The sequence below is a fragment of the Musa acuminata genome, chromosome BXJ2-2, assembly GCF_036884655.1.
Source record: "Musa acuminata AAA Group cultivar baxijiao chromosome BXJ2-2, Cavendish_Baxijiao_AAA, whole genome shotgun sequence".
NCBI lineage: Eukaryota > Viridiplantae > Streptophyta > Magnoliopsida > Zingiberales > Musaceae > Musa > Musa acuminata.
In genome coordinates, this window is record NC_088339.1 from 14,799,510 (window position 1) to 14,825,131 (window position 25,622).

Below are 25,622 nucleotides of genomic sequence, written 5' to 3' on the forward strand. Positions count from 1 at the left end.
GCTTAATAAATTTCGAAATTATGGATGATGAATCTTTTACGATTTATGGATCATTGATTTTTACCATAATGAAAGTACCTTATTGATTTTTGTTGTAATAAATCTTACTCTTTCGGTTTTAAACATGATAAATGTTTTTATTTGGTATAAATGAAACAAAATCATATGTTTTGAAATATTCGAAAAGAGGATAACATTCTTGAAAATTATTTTGCTCAATCTTATTGATTTTGATGAATCCATTTGTATCATCTTTGTGAATCTCTTGGATTTTGATAATGATTTTGATGATTTAAATTTGAATAATTTTTTATTGAAATCATGATCTTGATCTCTTGAAATTCATAACATGAAATCCTTTATGAATCAACATTTTCTTTTCTATTTAAAAGGAGATTTGTCGAAATGTTTCATAATCTTTTAGTATTCATAATCTTGACAATTATGTATTGAAACTTTATGTAAACCAAGAATGTTCATCATGATTCTCTCTTTGAATATTTAAAGAGGAGAATTTTCTAGATGGTTCATGATTTTGATGATTGAATATTTGATATGCATGAATTGAGATCTTGCTCTCCTACCACTCTTTTTGCTATTCACCAAAAGGAAGACTAATTCTAATAAACCATGATATGCTATATGAATTTTATTGTATTCATGAAGTAAGATCTCATCACTAATTTTTGTTTATATTCCTTCATGTGATGATATGAATGTATGAAACACTTATGATATGATTTGTTATACAATTTCATGTATTCGTGAAATATTAATATCATCACCCAATTAATTCCTCTTGATACTCCTAATGTGATGAAGTGAAATTATGCATGAAATACAAATGGGGATAAGTTTTTGGTAGGATATAATTTGACAAATTGATACCATCATGATATGAAACATTTATGATTTGCAATGATATATGCAATACTTGTGCCTTCTAATTATGATGTGATGTATTACATATGATGTAAATCATGATTTAAAATACTATGAGTTGTCGCTAAAATGATGTATTATAAATATTGATTTAATGTTTTGTATCATGAATACTCTAAATGATGAATATTTGGTATCATGATCAAAATGTTGACAAATAGTTAAAAATTTTAGTATCATGTATGATATCCTTATAATGTTAATCGATTTATTCAATATCATGCATGAATGAATATAAGGTTTTTGAAAATGTGCATATTCTAATTTGAAAATATGATGATGCACAATTAAGATTGATACTTACCTTTGTCATAATTGATGTAATGGGTCTTCCCTTCTTTTTGACAATGACAAAGGGGGAGATAGCTTGCTTGCACAAGTCAAGAAGATGCAAAAACTTGATTGCTTGCTTGCCTATCTTAAGTAGCAAAGATTGCTAACTTGCTTATTTCAAGAAGCAAAAGTTGTCTTCTTGAACATCATTATCTTGCCCATTTCAAGAAGCAAGACTTGCAACCTGCACATTGCAATAGGAAGTAAGAATCGATAGCTTACACACTTCAACAAGAAAGCTATCTTGTATTTGCTTTTGAAATTTTTACTAGCTTGTATGTTACAAAACTTGCTCACTTTTTTAAATACTTTGCTAGCTTGCACTTTGTAAAGGAAGCAAAAATAACACTTCTCAAAAGAGAAGAAAAACTTACTGTCTTGAACATCTTTAATATGCTAGCTAGCATGATGTACAATTTGCTATTTTGAATATTACAAAGAAATACTATCATGCACATTGCAAAGAAAAGCAAAGTGCAGTCGTGCACAAGAAGCAAGTGTTGAATTGCCATGATTGAACTTAAGAATCTTGCTATACTTTTGTCCTTATATGTTGTGATGAAAATCTAGCTTTATGTTGCAAAAACTTGCATATCTTTTAAAATAGCTAGAGCTACTTCTCCTTTTTGTTGATGACATAGGGGGAGAAGTATATTGATGACTTCATGCATTGAATTAAATATTTTATATATTTGCATTATAGTTTAAATGTTTTTCATAACATGTGATGAATGTTACTTGGATTTGGGATAATTCAAGTGTTCTATCAATGGCATATTGATAGAGGGAGTTTAGTTAAACTCCGGGGAGTTAAGGTTAACTCCGTTAGTCATCAATTAGTTGTCATCATCAAAAAGGGGGAGATTGTTAAATCTCGGATTTTGATGATGAAACTAATTGATTGTGTTTAAATGTTTGACTACATTTTGAGTGATACAGGTCTACTCGATCAGGATTAGACAATTAACGCAGGAGGAATTGACGTTGCGTCGGAGGAGATCACGTCAGGATATTGGATGGCAGAAGGCTTCGGGCGTCGGGCATCGGGCCAAGGAGAGCGAAATTGCGCCAAGGATATCGGGGTTGTGGAGGTCAACCGCCGATTGGGCAACAAGCCGCAAGAAAGGACGATGCACCGAAGAATCGGATGAAGCGCCAACCAATGACGTGCCGGGCAACAGAATGTCAATTTTCGTTATAATAATTGTCTAGATCGGAGTAGAGTGTTTGCTTGTGTGTGCAGGATTAACTACGATAACGACAAAGACATAAAGCAAAACAAAGTGCCGGAGTCAAGCGCGAAGGATTCGTTGGGAGTTCGAGAGTTCGACGGAAGTCCGAAGGTTCGTCGGGAATGCTGCCAGAACTAACCGAGAATGAGTAGGGAGCTTGCCGAAGGGTTTTTCGGAAGCTCGCCGGAAGGTTTGTTGGAAGTTCGCGGAGCTCGCCGAGAAAGATCAGAGCTTGCCGAAGAAGCTCATCGGAACTCGCCAAGATCAAATCGTGAAGTCTAGGAGCTTGCCGGGAGTCCGCAGAATGGTTTCCGAGAGTTTATCGGAAGACCGCCGGAAGTTCGCCAGAAGCTCGCCGGAAGAAGTCTTGACTTACGGACTTTGTAATAGCTTAGAAAATGTCTTTAAATTCGTAGTTAGCATGTTAATTAGGGTTAGGATTAGGTGTTAATCCTATAACCCAAGTAGGGGCCAATTGGACCCGAGTTCGGACTGGTTTGGGCCAAGTTTGGAGCCCAACCAGTGAGCTGATTTAGCCTAGGCGGTGGCACCGCTTGGGCTAGGCGGTGGCACCGCCCAGCACCCAAGAGCTGGGCGGTGACACCTCCTGGCTGGGCGGTGGCACCGCCCAGCACCCGAGCGCTGGGCGGTGGCACCGCTTGGCTGGGCGGTGGCACCTCCAGCAGCGGGAACCCAAAGAGAATTCAAATTTTGAAGCCCAAATTTGAATCCTCTTGAGGCCTATAAATACCCCTCAAATCTCAGCTGAGAGAACAACTTTTTGAGCAGCAAGTGTTTGAGAGAAAGGCATTAGAAAAGTCCTAGCTAATCTTGTTTTCATTTTGCTAGTGTTCACCTCCTTCATTCTTGCTAAAAATTTGTAAGAGAGTGAACCGCTTGTAAAGAGTTGTAAGAGGGGTATTTACCCTTCCCTTTCAAGAGATTTGCTAGTGGAAGGTGGGAGCCTCATCGAAGAGGGGCCTCGCAAGTGGATGTAGGTCATTTGACCGAACCACTCTAAATCGGCGTAATCTCTGGTTTGCATTTCATTATTGTCATTTACATTACTGCAAATCTTCTTACTGCTTTAGTTCCTTATTACCCTTGCTGCGCAACTTTAAGAATACGCTTTCAAGTTAAACTTTTCAAGTTCCGTTCTTATCGTACGAAAAATTTGTCGAAATCAACGTTTTAATCCGCTGCACTAATTCACCCCCCCCTCTTAGTGCCGCTCCGATCCTAACACTCGTCTCTCGAATGCGAGCGTATGTCACCTTGTAGAATGTGAGCCCTCTTTGCTCAAATTGGAGAGCGAGGCGATACGCCTCGTTTATCGCTCACCGGGCTCCATGGATAGGTATGCCTTCTCTTTTCTTCCTCTTCCTCCAACGCATCCTCTCCTTCCTCCTCTTTCTCCACCACCTCCTCTTCTTCCTTACTCTTCTTCCTTCCTCTTCCTCAACCATCTCCTCTTCTTCACTCCTCTTCCTTTCACATCTTCCTTCCTCCTTCCTCTTCCTCCACCGCCCCTTCCTCTTCTCCTTTTTCTTCTTCTTTGAAACACTGGTACATATTAGTGTATCATGTATCTATACATCGATATCAACTGGTAATATTGGTCCAACCAAATCATCAAAATGAGTACAATATCCAAAATGATGATCCTTGAATCAAACACTAAGTTTTTTTATAATCTTTCTAATGGTCAGACCGAACTACCCAAAATGAGGGTGGTCCGGAACCAAAATGGTGATCCATGAACCACACACTTTAAGTTTTTCTTAAAATATTCTAATGGTTGGATACTTGGATTGGACTACTTTAAATGAGGGTGGTCCACATACCTGTCCATGGTATGTATTGCTCATTTCATACTAGTTGGTGACAGGGAGAACCTTGGTTCTAGATCCTATTTTTATACTTAGGAAGATTCAGTTGTTGATCCAGGAGGAATATTCATTAGCTGAAGTCCTAGTAACCATAGGTAGGGCATTTTTTCACTTGTTAGTGGGTCCAATCTGTATGATATACACTTGAGGCTTGTTTGTTAGGAACATTAAATTAATAAGCAGTTCAAATGAAGTTATGGTTTGATGGGGTTATTGATTTAGTTTTAAAATTAAATTTCAAAATACAAGATTATAGGAGATTATTGAAATAGATAGTTTAACCGCTAGGTAAGTCCAACTAAATGCTTCTATTTTTTTCTGTGTTTCTTGAATCATTTAAGATTTGAGAGAGAGCATTGGTGTGATAACTTCAATATGTCTGACAAGCATTATCTTCATGGGCCATGGACTAGAGGCTAACATGAACATTGCTGCACCTTGTTATCTAGTAGTTCAATTTTAAAGGATGTTTTCTGAGCCACTGTATGTTGCAAGGCACTGTTTAGGTCTTCGAAGCAAGAATTTTAATTCTATTATTAATGACTTTGTAAGAAGTAAACAATCCTAATAATGCTTAGGTCATGCTGGCTTGGAACCACTATTTAGAAACTTGTGGAGAAAGAATGAAGAAAAGATGTGGATAAAGAGTAGGGAATAAAATAAGTTTTTTTGCTGACCAGTAGGAATTACACCTTGGGTATATCTACAAGCCTCTGAGAGCTATTCTAGGAAACTACTAAGATTGTATAGTCAATATTCTAGGAGGTTTGATATCTAGCAACTCATTACTAAGGAAAGAGATAAAATTAGAATATCATACAATAAGCAAATAGCTAAAATTAGAATCCAAAAAATAAGGAAACAATATCAATCCTCTCCCTCAAACTGGTTGAAAGATGTTCTCCATCCCAGCTTGCCTAGAATAAATTGGAAAGTAGAGCTTAGCAACCCTTTAGTGGGAAAATCTGCAAGTCGATTGGAGTAACATAAGGAGTGCAAATCTCTCCACTTTTCATTTTTTCTTTAGTGAAGTATTGATCTATTTCCACTTGTTTAATTTGGTTATGGTGGACTAGATTAAGAGCAGGTCTATTGTTGTCAAGTGCAACTTAGGCCTTTCCAGTTTTATCCCCAAATTTGAAAGAATCAATCATATCCTGCTCAACTCATATATACCTTGAGCCATTTTTTTGAATTCTGCCTCAGCACTTGATCTGGCAACTACATATTACTTCTTGCTTCAACATATAATAAGATTGCCTCCAACGAAAGTACAATATCCACTAGGGATCTTTGGCATGTGACAGGCCCAACCCATGCTGCATCAATATAAGTTTCCACTTGCACTTTCCCAATTTTCTCCATAGAATTCCTTTCCCAGAGCCTAAATTTAAGTACCTAAAATTTCCAGTATTCAGCTTCCATGTGCTTTACTCATGGTGCGTTCATAAATTGAGTAATTACACATATACAATTTCCTTACATGTATGAATAAGGTAAATTAGCCTTCGAACAAGTCCTTGGTGCCTTTCTTGGCTAGCAAGTTCTTTAGGGTCATCTCATAACTTGTGATTCGTGTCAATTACGCAATGTGCAGGTTTTCCACCTAGCATCCCTATCTCCTTGAGTAGATCCAGAGTATATCTGTGTTGGGACAAGAAATTTCCTTGTCTGGAATACACAACTTCTATTTCAGGGAATATTTCCTCAAATTCTTAATCTTAAATTCATTTGCTTGATGCTGCTTGAGCTTCTTAATCTCATCTTGTTCGGTCATAATGATGTCATCTGCATAGACAATTCAAGCAGCCAATTTATTTGAGGTTTTCTATTCGTAAAGAGCGTGTGATCACCATGACTTTGTCTACAGCTGAACATTATCACAACCTTTGTGAATCCGTTGAACCATGCTCTAGGAAGTTGTTTAAGATTTTCTTATAGGACGATGATAGCATTTGTACCCTTTTGTGTGGATGAGTAGCCAAGAAAAACATATTGAACAGTTCTTGGTTTAAGTTCTGTTTGATGTTGACTGTGAACTCGAACAAAATAGACACACTCGAACATCTTAGAAGGTAGTCTACCATTCCTTTTTAAAGGTGGAATATTACTCAAATAATCCCGAGGAGTTTGCAATTATGGACTTTAGTGGGTAGATGAGTATCTTATTGATTAAATAAATGGCTATGGAAAATAGCTTCCCCGAGTAAGCTTTTTGCCTCTCATTTGGAAAAGTAAAGCTCTTGCAACGTCATGTGTCGGGTTTTGCTCTTAGCAGCTTCATTTTGTTAAGGACTATTTGTAGTTGATGACTGTTGAATGATCTATTATTTGTAACAAGAAAAGATTAACTCACTATTGAAATACTCCTTCCCATTATTTAAGCAGAGAAAATGAACATAAAATGAATTTTGGTACTGACTTCAAATTTGTTATTGAGAAGATAAACCCATGTCAATCTAGTGCGATCATCTATAAAATGAGACAAACCATCTAGCATCAGAAATATTAAAAATTCTATATTTTCCACATACATTAGTATGAAGACATCTTATTTATTGGAAGGAAATTAGCTCAATGATGTTTTGCCATTTCACAGATTTCACAATGGAAAGATAATTTATTCAAATAAAAAGAACTTTTTTTGTATAATAGATAATGAAAGATGACGAAGCCTTTTGTGCCAAAAAATGATATCAGATCCTTTAAATGAGCAGGTCATATCTGCCTGTAGTCTCAAGGTAGTAACTCCATACTCATCTTCCCTATAGCTTGGTATTGTGGTGAGAAGGTAAGAAAGTTAATGAATAATCTAGATCTCAGACCTTTTTTATGGATGTTTTATGGGCTTAGATCCGTTTCATTTTGCTTCTGGTTTCTCGACCTTCTTTCATTTCACTGCTGAAGTATCCTCATGCTGTATGGAAAACTGCTCTTACAATGTTTTGCAGGTCAGGCAATTAACAAACAACATAGACTTTATACTGGAGACAGTGCGGTCATCAACTGAAGTGGAAGTACAGGTACCTTCTATAATTTTCAATTAACTCTTGCATTCAACTTTCATTGTCACACACTGTGTCTAAATGTTTTTTTCCTTTTCCACTACATGCATAAAATGTGACATACTTTTCATGGCCATATAATCCAGAAATAAAACTAACTTTATTCAGTTCAAATTTTAAATGTATCATAAATAACAATGTTTGACAATAAGGAAGATCAAGCCCTAATGGTTCGTATCGAAAACTGCAAAATGCTAAATCGTCCATGCAGTGCTACCGAGTAGTAAATGATGAGTCTCTTTGCACTAGAGTTGGAACTGAAATATGAAGCTGCTCTAAAGAACAAACACAATAGATTTTAGCAATGCAGAGCCCCTAAAAAAATGTAATAAGAACAGGAATATATCAGGAACAAATATCAGTAAGTTCTACAATAATATCGAATCACTCTATCATAATCTTAGTAGTCACAGGTCATACAATCTCATAAACCTTTAGCGTATTGTCACGGACTTAGCTGGTTTTGCCTAAGTCGTGCGGCACCCTTGCGTGTCCATCCGCAAAGGTCAGCCTCCCCGAAGTCTCCCATATCCCTTAGGACCCAAGAAAGAGAGAGAACGGGTTAGAGAAAACGCCTCAGTCGAGATCCACAAGCAAACATCTCCGAAAAATACTTCATAGACAATGAAAATTACAAAGAGACTTTACAAGCTCTGAACAGTGGCACAACAAAGGGTAAAATGGTCCATTACAGATCGAAAATCTCTCGCACGTGTCCACATGACACAACCTTTATTTACAAGCCTAAAGAGGCCACCAACCCAACTAAAATGGGACTATTAAGCCTTCGGCCGCCCCTCTACATTCTGTACAAGGCATGAACATGCCAAAAGACACGGACATACATGAGCATTACATCAAACATCTTGTTTAGAAGTTTGTCCGTGACATTCTCCCCCACTTATTCCTTCGACGTCCTCGTTGAAGCCTTTGTCGACAAGTCTTCAATCTTCTGCTCCAGCTACAATGCACCTCTTAGCTCCCAGCTGCTCTCCGCTGCTATTTTTGAGTAGTCGAACCTTTGATCTGCCATGCTGCTTCAACTCACCAATGACTCTGACTCTGGTGTGGGGTTGGCTGAGTTGTGTTGATCATTGTTGATTCCTACGGATCCCCCAGATGAAGGAAAAGACCATCTTTACTGCGCCAGTCTCTCAAATTCCTCATGCTGCTTGAACTGGGTGGATGCTTGTTGGAGCTTTAACGAGCATCGTCTCGCAAACTTCTGAAGTTTTGGGTCCTTCCTCCACAACATTTGCTCATTGACTCTTCTTTCACTTAGTTGTCACATCCAAGTAGGTTCGTATCACTTCTGCTTTCGATTGGCATTTCGTTGGGAAATGAAGTGGACAATCTACTCTTAGTAGCACTGATCACCATTGGTGAGGATTTGACAACTATTATCTTCCATTATCTTCGAAGGGTCTTTGAACTTGTGCAGAGCTCCTCTGCTGGATAGATAGGAGAATTGGGGTACTCGGTTTTGCCCATTCTCTTAAGAGTTGAGAAGGCAAAGGTTACTTGACTTCGCCCGCCTCCTCGAGGTTGTACTCCATACATCGAGCTGGTTACTAGCCTTCACCTTCTCTTTGCTCACACTTCTGAAGCACTTGAAGTGTTGCACTCCTTGCGTTGAGTTAGTTACTATGATTCACCTTCTCAATGCCATTGAACTTCTGGAATGCAGGAAGTTTTCACCCCGACTTGGAGTAATTCTCTCATAGGTTTGGTCGCCTCTGGGATTGTACCGTCTTCTCCATCAACCCTGCCGCCTACTCCACTGAGTAGCAAAGGTACAGCACCGCGTACTGCCTGCTTCGTTCCTTGGTTATGCACTCTTGTATGACCCGAAGTCATTCACTTTCGGCTATCTTGATGAGAAGCACATTGACACCGGTCTTACGAAGTTCTTCGGCCTCTGCCCTTCAGCCTTGTCTCGGTACTTTGAGATTGCCTCTGCATTCTCCACCTCCTCGGCCCCTTTCACGACCAAGCGCTCTCCCTCCATGAGAGCAAGGGATCAATGACTTTCACGGAAGTCTCGCCTCTGCAGTACCATGGCGCTGCCATGCCCATGGCCCTACTATCCGTCGCCTCGCATCTGCATCCCTTTTCGTCACGATCAGTAGATATGTCTCCGTGGCACTCCTCTGAGTCCACCTCCATTCTAACTGATGCTTGATTTTGGGTAGCTAAGTCCCTCTGGACTCGTCGTCGCTTCCTCGCCCCTTTTGACCCCCTGCTTCAACACCTCTGTGTTCTCCAAGCAGTCCGTTTGGTCGATGGAAAGACAGACTGCAACTCCCATGCATGGCCTCTGCCATCACATTGTAGGGTTTACACCGATTCTGTTCTCCTTAGCTTCCTTGGTAGCAACGTTCGCTTACTCGGCCTTGTCCTCTGACTTGCCGGGCTCCCTTAAGCGAATATGAGCTCTGGAGCAATCCAACTATCCAGCTGCTTCGATTATACCTCTGCATGATCAAGTTCCTCCCATGGAACTCACTGGTACTTGCATTCGAACTTTTCCCTTGGTGGAACACAGCCCGCATATGCTGATGACCAAGGCTTTCATCCGAAGCAAAATTCGATGCACGCACGGAAGACCCGCCTCTGCGGTACCATGGCCTTCACTCCTTGAATCCATAGCCCTTCTTGCCGTTGTGTTATTCACCGAAGTGGAGCTCCCAGTAGCTCCCGATCATACCTCCATATGATCTAGTCCCTCCCGGGACACATATCGTGTGTATCGCATTGCCATGAACTGTTCTGATACCATCTGTCACGGACTTAGCTGGTTTTGCCTAAGTCGTGCGGCACCCTTGCGTGTCCGTCCGCAAAGGTCAGCCTCCCCGAAGTCTCCCATGTCCCTTGGGACCCAAGAAAGAGAGAGAACGGGTTAGAGAAAACGCCTCAATCGGGATCCACAAGCAAACATCTCCGAAAAATACTTCATAAACAATGCAAATTACAAACAGACTTTACAAGCTCTGAACAGTGGCACAACAAAGGGTAAAATGATCCATTACAGACCGAAAATCTCTCGCATGTGTCCACATGACACAACCTTTATTTACAAGCATAAAGAGGCCACCAACCCAACTAAAATGAGACTATTAAGCCTTCGGCCGCCCCTCTACATTCTGTACAAGGCATGAACATGCCAAAAGACACGGACATACATGAGCATTACATCAAACATCTTGTTTAGAAGTTTGTCCGTGACATTCTCCCCCACTTATTCCTTCGACGTCCTCGTTAAAGCCTTTGTCGACACTGCAACTCCTCGCCTTTGCTGAGTCTTCAATCTTCTGCTCCAGCTACAATGCGCCTCTTGGCTCCCAGCTGCTCTCCGCTGCTATTTTTGAGTAGTCGAACCTTTGATCAACCATGCTGCTTTAACTCACCAATGACTCTGACTCTGGTGTGGGGTTGGCTGAGTTGTGTTGATCATTGTTGATTCCTGCGGATCCCCTAGATGAAGGAAAAGACCATCCTTACTGCGTCAGTCTCTCAAATTCCTCATGCTGCTTGAACTGGGTGGATGCTTGTTGGAGCTTTAACGAGCATCGTCTCGCAAACTTCTGCAGTTTTGGGTCCTTCCTCCACAACATTTGCTCATTGACTCTTCTTTCACTTAGTTGTCACATCCAAGTAGGTTCGCATCACTTCCGCTTTCGATTGGCATTTCGTTGGGAAATGAAGCGGACAATCTACTCTCAGTAGCATTGATCACAATTGGTGAGGATTTGACAACTATTGTCTTCCATTATCTTCGAAGGGTCTTTGAACTTGTGCAGAGCTCCTCTGCTGGATAGATAAGAGAATTGGGGTACTCGGTTTCGCCCATTCTCTTAAGAGTTGAGATGGCAAAGGGTACTTGACTTCGCCCGCCTCCTCGAGGTTGTACTCCATGCATCGAGCTGGTTAGTAGCCTTCGCCTTCTCTTTGCTCACACTTTTGAAGCACTTGAAGTGTTTGCACTCCTTGCGTTGAGTTAGTTACTATGATTCACCTTCTCAATGCCATTGAACTTCTGGAATGCAGGAAGTTTTCACCCCGACTTGGAGTAATTCTCTCATAGGTTTGGTCGCCTCTGGGATTGTACCGTCTTCTCCATCAACCCTGCCGCCTACTCCACTGAGTAGCAAAGGTACAGCACCGCGTACTGCCTGTTTCGTTCCTTGGTTATGCACTATTGCATGACCCGAAGTCCTTCACTTTCGGCTATCTTGATGAGAAGCACATTGACACCGGTCTTACGAAGTTCTTCGGCCTCTGCCCTTCAGCCTTGTCTCGGTACTTGGAGATTGCCTCTGCATTCTCCACCTCCTCGGCCCCTTTCACGACCAAGCACTCTCCCTCCATGAGAGCAAGTGATCAATGACTTTCACGGAAGTTCAGCCTCTGCGGTACCATAGCGCTGCCATGCCCATGGCCCTACTATCCGTCGCCTCGCATCTGCATCCCTTTTCTTCACGATCAGTAGATATGTCTCCGTGGCACTCCTCTGAGTCCACCTCCATTCTATCTGATGCTTGATTTTGGGTAGCTAAGTCCCTCTGGACTCGTCGTCGCTTCCTCGCCCCTTTCGACCCCCTGCTTCAACACCTCTGTGTTCTCCAAGCAGTCCGTTTGGTCGATGGAAAGACCGACTGCAACTCCCATGCATGGCCTCTGCCATCACGTTGTAGGGTTTGCACCGATTCTGTTCTCCTTAGCTTCCTTGGTAGCAACGTTCGCTTACTCGGTCTTGTCCTCTGACTTGCCAGGCTCCCTTAAGCGAATATGAGCTCTGGAGCAGTCCAACTCTCTAGCTGCTTCGATCATACCTCTGCATGATCAAGTTCCTCCCATGGAACTCACTGGTACTTGCATTCGAACTTTTCCCTTGGTGGAACACAGCCCCCATATGCTGATGACCAAGGCTTTCATCCGAAGCAAAATTCGATGCACGCACGGAAGACCCGCCTCTGCGGTACCATGGCCTTCACTCCTTGAATCCATAGCCCTTCTTGCCGTCGTGTTGTTCACCGAAGTGGAGCTCCCAGTAGCTCCCGATCATACCTCCATCTGATCTAGTCCCTCCCGGGACACATATCGTGTGTATCGCATTGCCACGAACTGTTCCACCACGATCCGCTGCACCATGTCGCCTCCTGGTGACATCTCCATTGCATTCTGATCCTTGTGGAATAAACTCGAATTGTGAACCCTCCATGTGTGGCCTCTGCCAATACATCGCAGGGTCTCCTCCACCTTCGATTTTGTTCACTCTTTTGGCAATCGACCTTCATCCACCCACTCTTGGGTCACACCTAGATGAAGCACCGCTCTAGGACAGTCCGTCGCCTAGTAGCTCCCGAAGTCCACCGATTTCACTATAATTTGTGCACCATTGTATGGATCCTAGGCCTCTGCCCCTACCAGCACAATCTCCGCTGCGCACCGCTTCCTTCATAGCAACTCGAATGGCAACACTGTGGCATATTCTTCAAGAGTACCCGCCTCTGCGTCCTCTTGCCCCGTGCTAAGGCCTTCTGTACCCAACTTCGCCTCCGCAAATTGAGTCGCCTTAGTTCCTCCATCAAATGCTTCTCCGAGATAAGGTGCATGTGCCCCGAAGCTCCCTTCGTCTTTGGCACCATGCAAGATGAGTCCGCTCCGTCAGAATGAAGGACCCATGGAACAACATGATCCTACTCTTGCCTCTGCAAGAGTTCATGTCCTTGACCTCTGTCTAAGGAAAGCACTGTGCCTCTGCTCCACGTTCCAACTTCTATGCTGGCTCCCTTCATGCGACTTGAGTACTTCGCCAAGTTACACCCAAGTTGCTCCGCTCCTTGTTTTTGCATTGAGTCAATGGTGGCCCTCGCGCCCACCATTCCACGGGTCAGCCCTCTTTTGAGTCCGATCTCCACATCGACTCCAAGTGTGCCTTCATTTAAGTTGCTTTGGGTCGCTCCCCCACTTGATCTCGCAATGCATCCACCAATGCATTCTCTCGAGCGAGATCATGCGACGACTCCTCGCCGCTTGCTCAGTCCATCGAGCTTCGTGGAGTTGTTGTTTGTTGAGGTACTCCTCCTCAACATGTGAGGTCCATCTCACATGATTCTCCCTCTGGAGAGCCGGGACTTATCCCTCTTAGATAACTATCCCGTTGGAGCAACATCTCTCTTCGTTTCGGAGACCACCATCCCCTTGGACTACTCCGATCTGCTGAACAAACTGTGTATTGTTCTGCCTCCTGCAAATGCACTTGCTAGATTGCGACTCCCCGTCAATACAGTCCCCACTGCACCCCTCAAGGCCTAGCAACATGCTGAACTCGTTGCACACTTCAGCCGCCTACGGACGTATCCTTCACATACCGAAGAGAAAGTTTCAATGCTCCATGGCACCGAGTTTCGGTCGCCTTGGGATGGCCACAAACATTCCATCGTCCGCATACAAGCCCCTGCATGAGTACCAAATTCTTCGAGTTAGCAATTCCCCTCACCTTTGTGAGCTTTGCATAACTCTTTTTGGTCGTTGAGCAACTCATTCCACCTTGCATGGTCTCATCCTTTACCAAGCGCCTTGCTTGGCTTGAGCACCATCAAGTATAGTTGTCAACGTTGAGCCGCAGCTCAAACTCAGCCATCCCAACCTTTGTGCGCTCCACATTCTTCCAAGCTTGCCTGTTCTCGTGGTGCCTCTTGCGCGAAGGGTTGGCCATTCCTCTGAATGCCAATGTCAGATGCCCGCTCCTCTGAGCGACTCCTTTTCCCTACATCTCCATGCCCATTTTCCCCCAAACGGTCGCGCGTGTGCTGACTGCCCTTAACGCAGCCCCGCTAGGTCCCCCACGTTTGCATGCTAAGTGTTTTTATGAGTGCTTGTCCCGCTCTGATACCATCTGTCACGGACTTAGCTGGTTTTGCCTAGGTCGTGCGGCACCCTTGCGTGTCCGTCCGCAAAGGTCAGCCTCCCCGAAGTCTCCCATGTCCCTTAGGACCCAAGAAAGAGAGAGAACGGGTTAGAGAAAACGCCTCAATCGGGCTCCACAAGTAAACATCTCCGAAAAACACTTCATAGACAATGCAAATTACAAACAGACTTTACAAGCTCTGAACAGTGGCACAACAAAGGGTAAAATGGTCCATTACAGACCAAAAATCTCTCGCACGTGTCCACATGACACAACCTTTATTTACAAGCCTAAAGAGGCCACCAACCTAACTAAAATGAGACTATTAAGCCTTCGGCCGCCCCTCTACATTCTGTACAAGGCATGAACATGCCAAAAGACACGGACATACATGAGCATTACATCAAACATCTTGTTTAAAAGTTTGTCCGTGACAGTATGTTAGACATCAGATTGTGCACTCTCTTAGCTGATGAGGAGGCCCTACCTTATGGGATAGGCGTTATATTTTTTCAACCGATATGAAAGACAATCCATCTTGCGCTACCCCATTTGCTGATAGAGGGTGTTTTCCAAGGGAGGACATGTCCCTCTTGACATCCGATGGAGGAAACATTTGGACAGCTCGGTAAATTCCCAAAAGGAATTAATATACTAGCCTTTCTGACCAAATCAGGATCAACAAAATTTCTCGTATTATATCGGGCACACTTATCATAACATATGACATATGATCAAGGATTGAAATTTTGTACCATACCGGAGTTTCAAGATTTGCTCGGTATGATACGGTACTACTGTATACCGAGCGGTATATATATATGTATGTATATATATATATATATGTATATATATATATGTATATATATATATATGTATATATATATATATGTATATATATATATATGTATATATATATATATGTATATATATATATATATATATATATATATATAAGTAAAAAAAAATCTTTTTCTACGACGTCGCCTCTCTTCTCCACATGTGGGGCGACATCGCCCAGAAAAACGAGGCAACGTCGCCTTTATACACACACACACACACACACACACATATATATATATATATATATATATATATATATATAAGTAAAAAAATAAAATCTGCGACGTCACCTCTCTTCTCCCCACGACGCCGAGGATTCTTCTCTTGCGCGGATGAGAAGTCGTCGACAGACGAGGAGGGAGAGCGGTGTCGATCTCTAGGTTCTCCTCTTCTTCTCCCTTTTCTTTCTTCCCCTTCTCCCTCTTCTTTCTTCTCTCTCGGTCACCCCTCTTCTTTCTTCTCCCTCGGTTATCGCCCGATTTAGGAGCAATTTCCGCCTGATAACGGGGCGGAAACAGCCCCAATCGACGATACCGCTCGGTAGCGGGCAATCTGTGTACTGGTCTGCTGGCGGACCGGTATGTATTGCCTGGTACGGGTGGTATTATTTGAAATTAAAAACCTTGCATATGATATACGTCTTAGGGTCTTAGGGTATAGTGTTATCATGGAAACTCATTTAAAATATATCAAGATCATTAATAAACCATCATACATCAATATCATGAGCAGTCATACCTTAATTAACAATTAATTAGCTTGAACCCTAACTGAATTGGTTCAGTTGTGTTGAACTGAACTCAATTCAGCTAGAACCTAACTGAATTGACATCAAATCTTCATAGAGCCGGTCTAGGTACACCCTAGAATGGTCTAACTGGACTTGATTGGCTCTAATTTGTGTCAAACACACTCGTACTGGTTTAAATCGGATTGGAATCATCTTAAACCGGTGTGAATGGGGCAAGCCATAGGCCAATCTTAAATCTGTTACACAAAGGCCAACAAGCATTCTAGATTGAGCATAGAGTGTTGGAATAAACTCTGGGCCAAGTCATAGGAGCCTTGGACTAGGTCACATGCGTTGCACATGCCCATAAAGTGAGGTCGAGTTGAAAGGGCTTGGACTAGCCCGTTCCCAAGCCATGGGGCTTGGCCTTGGACCGATCCACATGGGCCATCACATGCCCTGCACATGCTCAAAGAGCAAAGTTGAAGGTTGGGCTAGAACTTGCTTGGACCTTAGATGGGGGCCGCCAACGTCGAGCCATGAGCAGTGGATCGAGTCTGGCCACACTTTGTAGAATTGATCCAAGTCGAGCGATGTTGCTTTTGGTTGGCCCATGAAATCATTGCCTATGCTAAGCCCTTAAGCCTCGTGGGAGTTTGGGTTGGGTTGACCAAGTCTGGTTGGTCAACTCAGGTGAAACATGAATTCAACCAAATCCTCAATCCAATTGAATCAATCTATCTTATTTTACATGAAGCTTAAAATTTTAGAATAATGGTTCTAGACCCGCCAAAAATTATTAGAATAAAGACATAGAATATGCAAAATTTTAAGAAATACAAGATTAAATAGTCAAAATAGACTTCCAAATAATTAAAATTAAAATTTATTTCTTATGAATTTAAAACCCTAATAATTTTATAATTCCTTATTCGAAATAGATAAATGATAAAAATTTAAACATAATTTAATAAAATAATTATGTATAATTTACTACATAAAATATAATAGAGAATAGTTATTTTAATCAAAGAATATTTCGCCTAGATTAGTATGAAATGACCAATGTGCATTGGTACACAAACCACCCCCGTTTCAGGTGGTTCGGTTTGCCTGTTTAAAACGAAAGATTCAGTCCAAGGATGATCCTAATCGTGTCTCGCGTACACCATGACATCGCCGCAAGACCATAGCACACATACTTTCCCTAATCGCATCTTGCACACACAGGAGACATTGTGCTGTCATGGACTTAATTAAAATTGCCTAACTCATAAGACACCCTTATGTTATCCGTCCGCATAGTATCAGCCTAGATAACCTCGTGTAAGCCTCAGAGGACCTACAACAAAGAAATTTGAAAATTGAAATTTAAAGTATTTTGGCGGAGTCATCTCAGTTTCCATCGTACGACAAACTCAATGTTCTCAAGTAGGAATTGAGTTCACAACTCTCGCTTTAAGTCTTCCTATATATCCTTTTAGCATTGAACCTTGTTAAATCTCTTCCCATCGGGTGTGTTGCCAAAGTTTTGCATTCCCATTCAGATATATGGTCACTATCAAAACTCTATATTCTTTATAATTAGGCTTCGTTGCCTGAAAGTACTACTTTATGTCAAATAGAAAATTCTTAAGTTCCTTTGCGTCCCTAACACCCTAGTAGTAGTGCGGCTTCGGTGCCCTCAAGTTTTATGGCGGAGCAACGTGGGTGTATTTCCCTTTCGCGTAAAGAGCTCTCATGAGCATTGTAATTCTTGTCGTGAGATCTACCACAACTTTTTGTAAATTCTACACAAACTCTTGGGTGTCTTCTATCAATCGGTTGACTCAAGACTCCATCATGCTGATTCAAGATCCTATATCCTCATGTGAGTTCTCTACCCCAAGGAGCCTTTGTTAGCCTTGATAGAATTCCTCTAGGCTTGCTTTGAGGATGTCGATGTGGGTTTTCGTTATTACAAGCCTCTCCTTATGGTTCTATTTTCTTATAGTTGATATTTTGATTTGCGCTTCCTTAGCTCACGGAGAATTGCCAACTTCTCACTCGTCATTTTGGCTATTGCATTTCTCGAGTGGCTCCAATAGCTTAAGAGTGATTTTACATTTGCGGCCGCTTGGGGTAGTGGCCCTACTTGAGCAATCTTGCTCGATTCATCATGGTGCTTCACCATGGCGAGAGTGCGAACCTTCATTTTTTTTTTGAATCACTTGCCCACTCTAAAACCAAATGTCGTAGACTTAGCTCGAATTGTCTAAGTCGCGAGGCACCCTTATAATAGCCATTCGTAAGGGTGAGGAATTTAGTTTATATGTTATCTGAATAAATTTTATTAGTTAGAGATATTTTGCATCTGTCATAAGTTGTCAAATGACAACATTTACTTAAGAATATGGAAGTTTATCAATCAATAATATCATCAAACAAAAGAAGATTATCCTTCAAACCGAATCAAGAATATTATCTTCTTCAAAAGCACGAACAGATCGTATATTTGATTTGATACGATTGTAATTTTCTTTCTTTCTGTAATTTCCTTTTTATTCTTGTGCTTGAGCCTATAAAAAGGTGCTAGATCATTGTAATGCATCAATTAAAGATGAATCAATGAATCGTATTTTTTTCCTACCTTTTGTTTGAGTGGTGCGACTCAATGAATCATGTTTTTTTCCCACCTTAAGTGTGAGTTGTGCGAAGCCACAAGTTGCTTTTCCAGTGGAATGATTCTATCCAAGGTTCGTCGTACCGTACCGTACCGGCGTTTCTACCCGGGCTCGATACGGTACGGTACCGATGTATCGGGCGGTACATCAGGGCGTACCAAACAGTACACCTTAGTGTACCGAATAATTTTATACTTTTTCATACTGTAGTAGTGCTACAGTATAGTACTGTAGCACCATAGTAGTGCTACAGTATAGTACTGTAGCACTGTAGCGGTCCGCGTACCGGTAACCTGTCGGACCGGTACGTACTGCCCGGTACGGGCAGTACGCTTCGGTATGGCAGACCCTGATTCTATCGTCCATGTGCAAGATGTGCAATGATGCGAGGCCTTCATCCTGGGCGTTCACTCCTTGAGCTAGACGAGTCTGATAGTTATCTCGTTATGTTTTTTTATTATCTTTCGGTTACTAGCTTTCTATTCCTCTCTTTCTAGTTTGTCTATTATAAAAAGGAATTTTGCTATTTCTCATCCTACATCAGGGTCAACCTAGAAGCAACCTCGTACAAGTCTTGAAGGACCTACAAAAGATAAAGTTGAAAGTTGATTAGATTTAAGAAAAGGAGTAGCGTACAAGTCACGACATCTTGTGGGAATATACAATAAATAAGCAATTTAACAAACACTTGAAGTGCAAAGAGAAAAGGGGAAAACAAGGACTTTAGAAGGTCAAAAGACAATCACAAGTCCACTTTGCATAAGGTAATTTATGCTTACTTTCTATACAAAGTTGTTTATCCAAACAAAGCCCAACACTACTCCAAAGCCCCAACTAGCCTTGTGCCACCAGAGTGGTTCTAAGGGGTTGAGATGCCTAACACTACTGCACAATAGCCAATATGCGAAAATGGAGCAAATTCGTTTTTATTTTGCCTAGTCTATCAATCAACTACTACACACGTAGTGAACTACCCATGTTTACAAAAACCAAGCAAAAACATATAAAAACTAGGGAAAACTCAGTGTCAAACAATTGTATAAGCAAACATAAGCGACAAATAGTCCTTTTACGAAGGCATTACAGACCAATGATTTGTTTGTGATAATGCGACCAAGCTACACACCACCAACATGCACAATCACCAATTGAGTGTTCTTCTCTTTCTCTTTCTTTCTCTTCCTCATGTTTCTCTTTCTCCTCATTTTTCCTCCTCTTACTCCACTATCCTTTCCTCTTCTCCTTCTTCCTTGTCTTCAAAATACTAGTACACGCTACATTGTGTGTCGGTACATCGGTACCGACCAATACATATCAATCCGACTAGGGGCCAATACTCTGACACACCATACGACAATCATTGATTTCAATCCAAAACTAGATTTTTTCATGATTAAATCAACCTTAGAACTCATATATTTAAATATAAAAACATCAACTAACTCATCTAGAATTCCAAAAAAATCAGAATTAAATCTAATATGATTATATGATTTTCTAAACATTATAATTGCAAAAATATTATAATAATTAAAAACAAAAAAATGGAGAATTACCTCTCTTGTAGATCGTGTTTGTGCTCCACCTGGCGGACCAGATGCTTGATCTTCTATTGATGGAAGGGCGTCTACCTATCCTTATTTTGAGAAGGGATTCCTACTTGAATTAGGATCCTAATATTGAAGATTTTAATATTTTAATTAATTAATTAATTTGATCTATTTTGTTTCTTATCAACTTAAGTTGGAATCGAATTCCCCTTCAAAATTGATCTCCCATCTAAACCTACCCAAAAGGGCATAAAATCACCTACTGTGATAGAAATCTGACTTATTTTTTAATTTGATTTATTCTGAATATTTAATCAGTGCTTACTTTCATACTACTATTGGAAATAAAAATTGATATCCTATCTGTGAATATTTCTATATCCTGGTTTTCTTTTTATTTTGTAATTATGAGCCACTCTTTTAGTAACGTAGGTGGACCTTAAGAATGGCAGATGTACATTGTAAAGATCATATTATGGTGTGGCTGCTCACTGGAATTCTTGCTTTTTGAACAAGAAAAATAGTGAAGAATCTTTCTGTATCATACTTGCATACACGGATTATGCAGATGCAGCTGTGATTTCTCATCTTTTCCATCACATGCTTATCGCAGGGTGAGAAAATAAGAAAGCGTAATGACTGGATGAATTGGGTTCTGCCACCAAGTAACAATCAATTTGCTAATATTTCCCTTCAATCTCCAGCAACAATGAAATCTGACAATCTGTGAGTGTGCATGCAAGCAGTTGGACTAGAGGGGACTGCTGACCGGAGTGGCATGAATGTACCAAATGTTAGTGAGGTATTATTACTCAGTAGATCAGCATATAGGAACCGGAGTCACGACTTTACAAGTGGCCATCAATCAAAAATGGGATAATATGGAGTAAGACATTTGATACAGATTCAGATTGGGTCAAATCTGATGGAAGTTTCTTCAGGAGTGACATGCGATGAGGTACATACACTCCACAAATCGAGGAGTGACTTGCAAAATTACTTATTGTCTGTAGGGCATGCCAGAGTTTGAAAGTATCATCTCAGGCTGAAGAGAAAAAAGACATTCGAAAAGAAGTTAAAGAATTGAGAGGAGAAAGGGAAACAAAAGAAGCTACATTTAAGGGGTGGTCCCATACATGCACAGACGGAGCAGACGGTGAATTACTCTACTGTTCCTCAGTTATTTTTGTTTGTGAAACATTTCTTTCTCGAAGAGGATCTGAAGTATTCTCAATTCTGAGCTCCGAGGATGGAAGTACGTAGTTCGGAGCTCCTGAGTTGCTTATTTTACTTTCCCAATTTGTTTATTTTCTCCATTGGAAAGAAAGATATTACTCTTCTTTGTTATTCATAAAATTTTGCCACATAAATTCTCAGCACGTCTGAGACCAAGACACCGTATTTCTGATTCTTATAGAGCTGTTTGTTGCCTGGTGGATATGGTTCATGGAATCCGTTGATGACGGTAGTTTACAGATGCCATGACCATTAGCGCTAGTGCTAGTAGTGCATGCTGGTAAATGTGTTACACTTGATGTTTGTTACATATCAATATCACATTTATCAATATATGTCACAATTGTTTGAGTTGCTCACAAAAGAATTCATGTTTATTGTATGGTTTTCACATATAAAAAAATTTAAAATAAGTCTAGCAGAGCAGAGCAAAACCTTAACCCATAAAACCAGTAAAGTAACAAACGTATCCAAGTTACTAAAATTGAGATGATGTTGTAACGATTTGAGGAGATAACAAATGAAAGATATCACGCCAACTTAAGGTTCGAGTGGATCAAATATATGCAGTACAGCCACGGGCACAATGGTTACATCTACATCTACAGTATTTTTTTTTTTTTTTAAATTATAATTTTTTTAGTTATTTATAATCTCATATTAATAATTTTTATTATTTCTAAGTTCTCTTTATAAATGCATATGTCCTCAATTTATAATTTAAATTTAATAAAATTTTCTCATTCCTTACCTATCTTTTTTTTTTTTTCTCCTCCACGTTTTCTCTCTTCTTAATCGTCAAAGATAACATAAAATGATGAAAAAAATATAAATAATAAAATTAGACAATTTGAAGATTGAGGTGAAGGTAGGGAAGAAAAAAAAAAGAGTGAAAATGAAATTAGAGGGGCTGTAAGTAATAAAATATTATTTTATTATTTTTTCAGGAATTATGAATAGTAAAACAATTGTGAATGGAGACAGACTCTAAATAGTAAACTTTTTATTTATTTATTTATAAAGAGCTACTCCATCCAAAATATCCTAAGGAAACAGAAAAGGCATAACGTATGTTTGTGCCCATTAATTCGAAACCTGTAGCTTTCTGCCGTACGTAATAAACACAAGGAATAAAAATAAAATTTAAAACATTAGCCTAATTAATGTCTTATATCCGCTTGTGGTTTGCTGCAAGTCATCCTACGACAGATCACAGGATCTTTAGGTTCTCTTCTCTTTGCTTCTTTGCTTTCTTCTTTTATTTGGAGGCGGCCATGGATTCCAGACTCATAGGATGCACAAATATATCAGAAATCCTTATACTCGAGTGTGTGTATTCTCGGCAACCATTTCCTACAAGCTACAATTAGCCAGAAATCCTTATCCTCATCACCATTTTCCAGACTCAGTTACTTGACAAGGAAAAAAAGAACATCATCAATATTCAGAAATTAAGCCAAGTTCAACAAATGCCACTCTCTCTCTCTCTCTCTCTCTCTCTCTCTCTCTTTTTGTTCCAGAATAGAAAACTAAACTTCAGTTCATGTAACGACGAAGTACACACCTATTCGCATCACCGCGAACCAAAAAAAGTCTTGTAAGTTTTGAAGACTAACCTTACCTTCGGTCCAAAAATTAGATGATTTGATTATACGTGCATGCGTCCCCAACCAAGTAGCCACAGTGTTCCTATCCCTAAAAACAAAAGCCAGCCTCTTACCTTCCCGCTGGAAGCAGGTGGTGCAAGTTTTTCGATATTGTCACTCCTCTCCGGCTGCTTAATCACATCACTAATCGCGTCTTTTGGCTGCACTGACCGGTCTCTTTCCGCTGAGAGAGTTCAAAGGTGTTTTTGTTGGCTTTTTCCTTCTTCTCACTCTTTTACTACTTTCTTTTTCTCCTTTTTCCTTTATTTGGAGCTTAATTGTCCCAGAACCATAGTCTCAAATCCAGTAGAGAATAGGCAGTGCATAAACAGGAGCAAGGATCATTACATACAATGGAAAGATGGGAGTATAGGAACTAGTACTCGCTTTAGGCTCCAATACAATGATTTATCTAAAATAGTCTCCCAATTCATATTCATCCGGTCACACCCATCTGCTATGGAATTATGAAGGACACTCCAAACACAAAATTGGCCAAAACACCCCTTAATTGGTGCATTGAACCCACTATCTATTGAATCGGTGCAAGTAAATCGTTTTTAGTTCTCCCTAACCCAAATTCGTCATCAGAAACTGGTCCCTCGCTCAAACTTATTGTCTCCCCTATTTCGATCCTATGCTACTCTACCAAATGCATCTCCTCCCTTATTTTGGTCTTCCTTCCTTTGCTTCGACTAATGCATCATCTCTCATATTTTGGTCTCCTCTTCTCTCTTCTCCTAGTCCTCTCATCTCTCATATATTTTTTGAACGTGCAATGATAATTTATTTTCGGATGAACTTAGTTTAACATTGTTACTAATAAATTATTTTTGTAGATTTACGAAAGCAAGACAACACTAGCAAAGAGGCCACCAATTAATGTCGAATTTGTAATATGTATCAATTAAAGCTTTATTGTAATTTAAATATTTTTTCTAGTTTCAAACAACGATTAGACAATTACTAATGTAATTGTAATTTTGGCTGTGCAGTTTAAGTTCTTCAAGATTTTGGAAAGATGATACGCCCCGTTACAAAATACTTCTTTGAGGATGGTGCTTTCACTGATGATGAAGTTATTACTGTCAATTGATTCATAATTTTTCGTAATTAAGGGTTGCCGGTAGAAAAATTCTCGCCAACAATTATTATATGGAGTGGAGTGGTATTGAGGTTTGTAGGTTTGTGGTAGATAGATAGTTTTATTTTCGCCAACGTTGATTGCTTAATGGGCTAAGACTCACACACTGTATGACACTACATTAGTCATATAGTATATTTATATAAGAACAAGTTGAACTCATTCAATTCCCTTGTGTTGAATCTTCTCATTGTTGTATATATTAATATTGAAGTTTTTACTGGACAAGTTAGAGTAAGGTTCCATGATCCATAAGAGCGACATGCAAATTGTGAATAGGTCCAAACCTATGTGATTCAGCAAAATCATTTATACTCCTCATTTTCCCACGGGTCAACATTCCATACATACCCTCTTAAGAAATTGTGGCATGCGGTTATATGCATGCATGTTGTTCAATGACGTGACCTTGTGTGGACCCTACTAAGGTAGTAGTCACAGCTGCGGATGAGGCTATCGTATCGAGACTTGTAGTGGCCGATGGTATTGCTGCTGATCCGATTCCGCCGAGACTCTATCGTTGACCATCGACTCACTACCGGTAGATCTTCCCATCGCAGCCCTTGTTCACGCCGGACTTCTCCTGTTTCGCTGGTCTGCTCGGCGGCCTATTCTCTTCGCTGTCAACCAAATCGCAGCTTCATTCACCTGCTTTGTCAGATCTCCCCCGTCTCTCATCATTTCCTCTGCCTCAGCGCACCTCCGGCAACACTAACCTGAAGCAACAAAGGCGTTCTTCCTCTGTTCCAAACTCTCCAAGTATTGGCTGCCGCTCACGGCTGAGAAGGACAAGCCGAGACCGATAGTGCGATGGCCCCTTCTTCATGGCCATCCTCAATCTAGCGGTCACCTCCTGTAGCAGCCCCGATCGCTTTTTGGGCAAATGATACACAGGAGGGGCGAGAGGGACTCAGCAGCCCCACCCCACAGTCTTCTGCGCAAGGCTGGCTGGCCCAGAATCCCTTGGTGGAGGGGAACAGCACGCCATATCACGAGGATTCACCCAGGAAGAAGCTACCTTGCAGCAGCAACAGCGGATGGATTCTACAACAGAGCGGACAATCACAGTTTTCTTGGGTTGAAGACAGCAAACCTGCTTTCTTCGCCTTCCGGAACATCAACCTGACTAGGATCGAGAGCCAGCCGCACCGCCACCAGCCGCTGTGCCTGACATCAAACCTTGTCAACGCCGCCTTCCCCCTCTTCCCCTGCATCCTCTGTCGTAGCCTTTCACCGAAGTGCAAGTCGCAGCCTCTCACAGAACTGCAATCCGTAACACGTTCAGTGACGGTGGTACCGATGCTGCTACAGTCGTTGCTTCCAGCAGCATCAACGACAACAGCTGAAACGCTAACAGTGGCAGCATGGATCCCATAGCTTATACTTGCTTGAAATTAATGCCCAAAGTGAAGACTTGTCAAGGCAAAGCCATCACA

General features: G+C 41.0%; 1 protein-coding gene across 1 annotated transcript in view; it reads left to right on the top strand.

Moving 5' to 3' along the window:
- Window positions 1–21,611, top strand: part of LOC135605149 (la-related protein 1B-like) — a 35,179-nt gene extending 13,568 nt beyond the window's left edge. The window contains exons 5-7 of the mRNA XM_065094900.1: window positions 7,348–7,419; window positions 20,774–20,825; window positions 20,907–21,611. Of these exons, the coding sequence (XP_064950972.1) occupies window positions 7,348–7,419; window positions 20,774–20,825; window positions 20,907–21,040 (258 nt within the window). The 3' untranslated portion in view covers window positions 21,041–21,611. The remainder of the gene's footprint in view (window positions 1–7,347; window positions 7,420–20,773; window positions 20,826–20,906) is intronic.
- Window positions 21,612–25,622: the final 4,011 nt, after the last annotated feature.